This window comes from Schistocerca cancellata, chromosome 7 (genome assembly GCF_023864275.1).
Source record: "Schistocerca cancellata isolate TAMUIC-IGC-003103 chromosome 7, iqSchCanc2.1, whole genome shotgun sequence".
In the NCBI taxonomy this organism is placed as follows: Eukaryota; Metazoa; Arthropoda; class Insecta; order Orthoptera; family Acrididae; genus Schistocerca; species Schistocerca cancellata.
Window position 1 is genome coordinate 501,666,570 of NC_064632.1, and position 9,374 is coordinate 501,675,943.

The 9,374-nt window shown below is 40.6% G+C and overlaps 1 protein-coding gene across 1 annotated transcript in view; it reads left to right on the plus strand.

Moving 5' to 3' along the window:
• The window catches only part of LOC126092857 (uncharacterized), a 215,415-nt gene extending 206,357 nt beyond the window's left edge, over positions 1-9,058 (plus strand). Inside the window, exon 15 of the mRNA XM_049908587.1 lies at positions 8,551-9,058. Coding sequence (XP_049764544.1) covers positions 8,551-8,598 — 48 coding nt within the window. The 3' untranslated portion in view covers positions 8,599-9,058. The remainder of the gene's footprint in view (positions 1-8,550) is intronic.
• The last annotated feature ends 316 nt before the right edge of the window (positions 9,059-9,374 follow it).

Consider the following 9,374-nt stretch of genomic DNA (forward strand, 5'->3'; position numbering starts at 1 on the left):
TAACGGTGAAATTACTACAGTAATGTAGGCACAGAATCATTAGTACTTACTAAAATTACATCATGCAATGGAGAGTAATAAAAACAATTATGCCAAAGGCGTCGTCAGTAACTAAAACATCATCTCCATTTGTACAACATGTGTAATGGGCACAGGGTCAAAGCGAACAGTATTAGCAGCATTACTTCACTTATGAACTATTGAGACACGAGTATCAAAGCACTAGGGCAGATGGTTTCGCCGAGAGAGGGCACTAGCTGTTTTTAGTCTTATTACGTGGATCCGTTGCTGTTGCGCAGCTATGTTTAAAATACTCTTTAAATTGTGTTGATCGCTGTTCTACAGTATGTCGGGAATATCTTCCCTGTTGATTTTTGCGGGTATTGTATATTACCCGTCTTTTCCTATTTATCCTGAAAATTTCGAACATTTTGCACCATTTTACATCGTCAAAAGCTTTTTCTAGATCGACAGATCCAATGAAAATGTGTTCGTTTTTCTTAAGTCTTGTTTCCTTTCTGAAACGGATATCAGGTCCCTGTCTGATACCCTTATCCTAGCTACATCATCAGTTTTCTTTCCCGTTCTTGACTGCATCACTTTTCTCAGGCGTAGGGTTTCCGTGCCACACTCAACGTCACAGTGCAGTCTGATACCCATACCTACACCTCTGGAGTGGTTATGCCTGGTACATACAGTGTCAGAATGTAACATAGTACCCCGCCCATGCTTCTTGGGCCATTGCACGTGGTGCATTCAAGGTGAGGCTGTAACATGATGCATGTTATGTGTCCTCCCCCCTCCTTCCACCACCCAAATCTCTGCGTAATATAAAAATAGCGGGAACATGGACGTCATGCATAGAATGTGCCAATTTTGGGACAGATAATGATTTAAGATGATTCCACCATCCATCTCCTACCCTTTCTCTCTCTAGATGTAGATCATAGCTTAAATCAAGCCCTCCTCGCCGTTTTATTACTATTCAACACGTTTGTGAATTTAATCACTTGAAGTCAATACGCAATAGTCATCCTACTTGAAAATGGTGGTGAATATTGCCATAATTTATGAGATAAGACTTTCTGGCACTATAGCGTGTACCTGTTGCATGGCTGAGTTATTGTAATTTAATAACGTCATAGTGGATTCTGCAAAAGCGGCAGGAAATATTAACATAATGTATGAGGAAAGATTCTTTGACATTACAGTGTGTGACCGAGACACAGCTGAATCGCTATAATTTCATGACATCATTTCATATTCTTCAGACTGGTCGGAAATATTGACTTAATGTCATAAGACGCTTTGGCATTGCAATGTGTGAATAGCCCACTTCTGAATTAATATAAGTTAAAGATGTAAAGGCATAATCTGCAAAATCGTAGAAAATAATAACACAATATCATAAGTGACTTTCAAATTACAGTGAGTGACTAGGCCCCGCTGAATTAGTATAAATTAATGATATCATCCAGTTTTGTGTCAGCACTCTAAAGCCTGAACACACCTATCTAAAACTATTGACTGACATTCTCCCACTTTTGAAGATCGTTTACCACAGACACGTGTAAACACGGGACTGAAGACTTAGAGTAATATGATAACCAAACAAATCGATATCCTTATTAAACAGTTTCTGCAAAACATTATTTAACAACAAATGTACTCCTGTTATGCACCGTCTGCAAGCACTTCTGCGCATGTATACATACCATTATTGCTTTTAACGGCCATTACAATTTTGCTGAGTTTTTCTCAGTATTCCAATGACACACACATAATTACAAGAGTGGACAATTAGCACAGTGTGATATTTAAAGGAGTACAGCCATATTCCACGTTAATAGAGCTAATAGAGAGCATCATGACTGATACAGGGATTAGTGATCACAATGTCGTTGTAGCCAGGCTCAATACAGTTTCTTCCAAATCCACTAGAAACAAACGCAAAATAATTTTATTTAAAAAAGCGGATAAAGTGACACTCAGTTCCTTCCATCCCTTCCGAACTGACTATGCAAATGTAGATGAGATATGGCTCAAATTCAAAGAGAGATTCATACCTCATAAATTGGTAAGAGATAGAACTGATCCCCCATGGTACACAAAACAGGTCCGAACGCTGTTGCAGAGGCAACGGAAAAAGCATGTGAAGTTCAGAGGAAGGCGAAATCCCGAAGATTGTCTAAAATTTACAGATTCGCGAAATCTGGCACTGACTTCAATGCGAGATGCCTTTAATAGGTTCCACAACGAAACGTTGCCTCGAAATTTGGTAGAAAATCCGAAGAAATTCTGGTCGTATGTAAAGTACATAAGCGGCAAGACGCAGTCAGTACCATCGCTGCGCAGTGCCGATGGTACTGTTACCGACGACTGTGCCGCTAAAGCGGAGTTATTGAACGCAATTTTCCGAAATTTCTTCACCATGGAAGACGAATGGAATATTCCAGAATTTGAAATACGAACAGCTGCTAGCATGAGTTTCTTAGAAGTAGATACCTTAGGGGTTGCGAAGCAACTCAAATCGCTTGATACGGGCAAGTCCTCGGGTCCAAATTGTATACCGATTAGGTTCCTTTCAGATTACGCTGATACAATAGCTTCCTACTTAGCAATCATATACAACCTCTCGCTCACCGATAGTTCTGTACCTACAGATTGGAAAATTGCGCAGGTCGCACCAGTGTTTAAGAAGGGTAGTAGGAGTAATCCATCGAACTACAGACCTATATCATTGACGTCGGTTTGTAGTAGGGTTTTGGAGCATATATTGTATCCAAACATTATGAATCACCTCGAAGGGAACAATCTATTGATACGTAATCAGCATGGTTTCAGAAAACATCGTTCTTGTGCATCGCAGTTAGCTCTTTATTTGCACGAAGTAATGGCCGCTATCGACAGGGGATCTCAAGTTGATTCCGTATTTATAGATTTCTGGAAAGCTTTTGACACCGTTTCTCACAAGCGACTTCTAATCAAGCTGCGGGCCTATGGGGTATCGTCTCAGTTGTGCCACTGGATTCGTGATTTCCTGTCAGGAAGGTGCAGTTCGTAGTAATAGACGGCAAATCATCGAGTAAAATTGAAGTGATAGCAGGTGTTCCCCAGGGAAGCGTCCTGGGAGCTGCTGTTCCTGGTATATATAAATGACCTGGGTGACAATCTGAGAAGTTCTCCTAGGTTGTTCGCAGATGATGCTGTAATTTACCGTCTAGTAAGGTCATCCGAAGACCAGTATCAGTTGCAAAGCGATTTAGAAAAGATTGCTGTATGGTGTGGCAGATGGCAGTTGACGCTAAATAACGAAAAGTGTGAGGTGATCCACATGAGTTCCGAAAGGAGTCCGTTGGAATTCGATTACTCGATAAATAGTACAATTCTCAAGGCTGTCAATTCAACTAAGTACCTGGGTGATAAAATTACGAAGAACATCAGTTGGAAAGACCACATAGATAATATTGTGGGGAAGGCGAGCCAAAGGTTGCGTTTCATTGGCAGGACACTTAGAAGATGCAACAAGTCCACTAAAGAGACAGCTACACTCGTTCGTCCACTGTTAGAATATTGCTGCGCGGTGTGGGATCCTTACAAGGTGGGATTGACGGAGGACATCGAAAGGGTGCAAAAAAGGGCAGCTCGTTTTGTATTATCATGTAATAGGGGAGAGAGTGTGGCAGATATGATACGCGAGTTGGGATGGAAGTCATTAAAGCAAAGACGTTTTTCGTCGCGGCGAGATCTATTTACGAAATTTCCGTCACCAACTTTCTCTTCCGCATGCGAAAATATTTTATTAAGCCCAAGCTATATAGGTAGGAGTGATCATCTAAATAAAATAAGAGAAATCAGAGCTCGAACAGAAAAGTTTAGGTGTTCGTTTTCCCCGCGCGCTGTTCGGGAGTTGAATGGCAGAGAGATAGTATGATTGTGGTTCGATTAACCCTCTGCCAAGCACATAAACGTGAATTGCAGAGTAATGATGTAGATGTAGATGTAAATAAATAGTACACTACAACAAATATATACCAAGTTTTCATGGGACACGCTCCTGCATTATTAGAGAGTTAAGAAACAATGATCTCTCTATAACGTTGTCTCAGAGAAATACGACACTTTTTTGAATGTAGTAATCTTGTAAATAATGACATAAAAATTCAAGCTTTACACTCACAACACATTGCTAAATTTAGGAGTGGTAGAGGAACTGCACTTCATTTAAAGAAAGCAAAAATGTGGTGTGGAAACACAATATCTGTGCCCAAGTGTGACACGGCAGATTTCCAGCTCAGAGGCTTCTGCCGCCACTGCTGGCCCACAACAAATAATGGCACAGACGCTCATTCTCTGCCAAAGGCTTCTGTACCTTGCATATATACATATCATATAAGCTTTCAATCAGGGTACCACAATTTGCTGGAGGTAGACAGAGAGAGAGAAAGAGAGATTAGTAAAGGGAGAGAGAGAGAGAGAGAGAGAGAGAGAGAGAGAGAGAGAGAAAGATAATGGCATTTCATGCGCTCTCTATTCCACTAACCACCAACCATCATAAATTCGTCCCCTCTGAGATAGCCAAATGATTTGGGATTAACCGTCCGTGCCATGCGCACTCTATCGCAATTACATTAGGTGGCGGCTGGTCGAGGAAATCGGCAGCACCGACGTTAACGATTATCACCCCAACAACTGCGCCAGTACTTCCCCTTGGGCAGCGGAAAGAGCACTAGATACTGAGCTGGCAATCTCCAGAGACATCCCTGACCATGTGTACGATTACAAATATATCATCGCATTACATTTTTGGTTTACCTTAAATAAATTATACGCCAACAGCCTCACCGCAGTGGTAACACAGGTTCCCGTCAGCTCACCGAAGTTAAGCGCTGTTGGGCTTGGCTAACACTTGGATGGGTAACAGTCCGTGTCTGCCGCGTGCTGTCGGCAAGCAGAGTGCACTCAGCTCTTGCGAGGCTAATTAAGGAGCTGCTTGATTGAAAAGTAGCAGCACCTGTCACGAAAACTGACAACAGGTGGGAGAGTGGTGTGCTGACCACATGCCACATGCCCTCCGTATCCCCATCCAATGATGCCTAAGGGCTGAGGATTACACAGTAGCAACTCGGTATCGTTGGGGCTTCAAGGCCTGTTCGGAAAGTGCTTTTTTTAAAAAAAAATTCTGAATAAAGTTCATCTCCTACACCATTTCTATCCAGTACCGGCGTAGATGCTAACTGTTTACATTGTAAATTTGTCGATGAGTTGTGAGTGTATGTAGTCACATTTTGTATTCCATAATTTACAAGTCTACTGTAGTCGTGTAGCGTTGTATATCTCCAAAGCAGCCTATAGTGATTTCACTGTTTTTAACACGCTGATCATCCAGAAGAGCGTTCCTTCTTCTAGACCTGGTACCTGTTTGGTGGAGTGTGATATTTGTTTTGCGTGGGATATCACTGTATTTGTTTCAATGTCATGCGGAGTTAATTATTCAGTCTTGGACTTATGTGTGTATTTATAATTCTGAGAGAATATCGACAAAACTGATTGAGTTATATATAGTAATGGAGGGATGTGTTCATACTTTCGAGTGCTTGCAGAATGTGCCTGGCAGGAGTATATCTGTTATTAACTAACGCTTTGTGGAATGTGTTTGAGACGGGTGTTACGATTAATCAAGGTAAACCCCCAGTTGGGAATCGGGGCCAAAATTAGTTGATTACTGTCGAGTTGCAATTTACGATTTCTTTATTGATTACTTCAACCATTAAAAGTCATTTCTTTATCACTTGACCAGGAACAGATCCAAAAAAGCTAGTAGGCATGAGTGCCTTTTGAAAACAATTTACTTTACAGTTAACGGCCAAGCGATTTTACTTAAAACCGACTTTGATAAAACATTTGATAACAAATCAAAATTTTCCAAGTAATGAAATTTGAAAACTTCACTTTACCGTTAATAGCCAAGCCATTTTACTTAAAACAGACTTTGATAAAGCATTTAATAACAAATTAAAACTTTCCAAGTAGTGAAACAAAAAACCACTAGTTTGCATACAATTTCGCTATCGAAGATGTAGCTTTTAAACTTTGGCACAACACGATATTAAATTAAAAGGGATCGCTAACAGGGAGACAGAACTAGCATTTTCAAAGGATTCCAAGTAGATTAAAACAATCAAAGTAAAGATACAGTCATTCACCTTTTACAATAACTAACAATTTTAAAGCCAAGTAATTTTAAAAACCCTCCAATGAAAGGCAAACTTAACCTTTTTAACAGTGGCCAAAGAACAATCAGAGTAAAATACAACCATTTAACATTTTACAATACCATGCCTTAATACCATGTCCTGCCACCAAAATGTCCTGGGATAGAACTAATTAACCGACCGGGTGTAAGGGCGGTCACAATTGTCTCCCGAAAGATGCTCAGGCTAGAAGCGGACTAACAGACCCACAACGCCTCACATTCAGCAATCACATCGACCTCACGCGATGCCAGGGGAGGAGGAGAAATCAAATCAGGAACCATAATCTCTGCCCAAAAATACACATCCTCCCAGGAAGTACTAATAAGAAGCCAAAAGATCACTGTCTATAATTAAACCGGTGACAGGGACACGAAATCCGAACACAGGAGGCCACAAGTCAGAAAAAATGTAATCTAAAACAATAATCACTGCCCAGAAGTACACTTCCTGCCGGGCAGTACTATTAAGAATCGGAAAAGATTACTGTCTATAAACACACCGGCGACAGGGACAGGAAACCCGAACGCAGGAGGCCACAAGACAGAAAAGACGCTTTTTGCACAAACCAAAATTCTTCAATTAACATATAAACCTTTAACCAGCTTAACTTGCAGTTTATCAGAGAAACAGCAGGTGAACTCTGTTGCTAAGATTCCTCACACCCAACCGTATACACGTCGCCAGCGTATCCAACTGGGCATAGTCACGCAGCCACGCGCTCTGTCACCGGAGCTCTCGTCTTCTTTGCACCCACGGCGGCAAAATACCACTCCTCAGGTTAGGCGAGTTACTAGTCCATCATTCCCGCCTCCAGACGGAAGATTTAAAGACATCCGTTGCCGCTCCCACCAAGTAGTGACTCTGAACCGCAGCCGTGGCCCCGGGGTGCTCACAGCAAGAGCTTACAGCCTTGTCCCGTCAACTCGTCCCACTCGCCTCGCACCGCCAGCATAGACCATGCGGCTTCTCGCAACAACAGCCAACTCTCCACCGCCACGCCACGCCGCGGTCTCCTCGTACGACATTCTCTAATTCCCGATTTTGAAAACCGACCGACCGACTCGTCACCGCTAGGCAACCAACCGGCCATCCTCCCTAAGATCTTATTCCCTTACACAAGGCTAACAGGAAGCAACTACTCGAAGATCGATAAGACCAGACACGCCGCCAGAGGGGAATCTCACCAGAATGGTACGCAGCATAAGTAAAATATGAAAGAATCAATTAACGATGGAATGGAAGAACTCTGAACAATCTATACAGTGCGATATATGTCGAGAACCGACACACGGCTCAGTGTTTAATAGGGGCATGAATATAATTTCTTTAAATGTTACATTGTGGTAATTGTCAGTCCTCTATTTGTCGATGTATTTGGTTCACGATCTTGGAAAGTGGGAGAAAATGGATCAAAAATTGGAAATATGAATGGGAGGTGGTTATGCTTTAGTGCTTGCAGAAAATGTCAGGATGTCATTAATTTATACTAATTCAGCAATGTCCCTATCACAAACTGTAATATCAAAGTGTTTCACATCATAAAATGTTTTAATATTTCCATCCATTTTGTAGAATGTGTCGTGATGTCATTAATTTATAGAAATTAAGAGGTGTCCCAATAACACAGTGTGATGATAATATGTATGATGTCATAAATTATATTAATATTTCCCACCTATTTGCAGAATATGCCATGACGTCATTAAATTACAGTAATTCAAACATGGCCATGCCACACTCTGTAATGTCAAAATGTCTTACTTCATGAATTATGGTGATGTTCACCAGAATTTTTTAATAGGAAAACTCTGCCGCTGATGATTCTTTCACTACACTACAGAGGCCACGAAAGCTGAAACTCACAGAATTGGATTGCTTATAAATGGGTGAGGGTCTATGGGACGAAGTAAACGCATACATTTTCTGATCATATCTCAACACAGCACAGTATTTTCCCCCTCACAGTCAGTTTTAATAGAAAACCTGTACATAGTTACTACACTATACATACGGGGTGTAAGAGTCGTCAGGAATATTTTTTCTGGTGTTTCAGCAGATGTTTGTAACTTCGTTTTCGCATCGTCTAACTGGAGTCACCGCAAACAACTACCGCTAGTCACATGTGTTGTAGATGCCCAGTGCAAACAGAAAGCTTGCGTTTGTTTCCCATTACTATATATGCCTGTCCAAATGATTATTAGAATATCACATAAAGATTTGAAATTTGGAGCACTGCTTCACAAATTTTCTGAATTTTAAGTTTCACGTTACAAAATTTGTTTATTTTTTTCAGATTTTGAACACATCGTATACGATCTTCAACATGATGATTAACTTCTAAAGATGAAATGGACGCTCTTTTTGCTTTACCTTCATGCCGCTGCTGTTTCAAGTATCACCCACGCAAACTGCTACGTAACATACAAAGGCCAGTTTTTATATCACACTTGACTGAGTCTTTTTCATCGAGATAGTCTGCAATGTAATACTACCAAAAGATTATACTTCATATTTTTCAATGTACAAGAACATCATTTTGGTGCAATATATTGTATATTTGAATTACAAGTAACCTAAGTCATAATTACACCTGTATTGTAGCGATAGGAGTAATACGTTATTTGTACTACAGAATGCTGCAAGATCTGTTCGATATTAACATGATGCAAGATAAAAAGTGATTTATAAGGTACACGCAAACTGGAACTTAAAATTTTATTGTTAGACTAGTGACACTATATCAAATTTGAAGGCAATAACTGCACATGTCTGATAAATAAAATTTTATATTGCATAAAATATTTTTCCTGTGCAATATTCTAAGCACCTTTAATTCGACAAATAGCTTCAAATATCTATTACCACTTCTCTCATGGGAAGCACACAGCTCCAGCTCCTTCGTATGTGGATTAGCATCTCTCTCTCTCTCTCTCTCTCTCTCTCTCTCTGTGTGTGTGTGTGTGTGTGTGTGTGTGTGTGTGTGTGTGTGTGTGTGGATGCACACGTGTAGGAACAGAGTAACAGTGATTGTGTTGGTGGAGAATAATACAGCATCACCGAAAAAGCTTAATACTGTTTGAGGTAAGAATGAACAAGTGAAAAATTAGAAATAGTCCT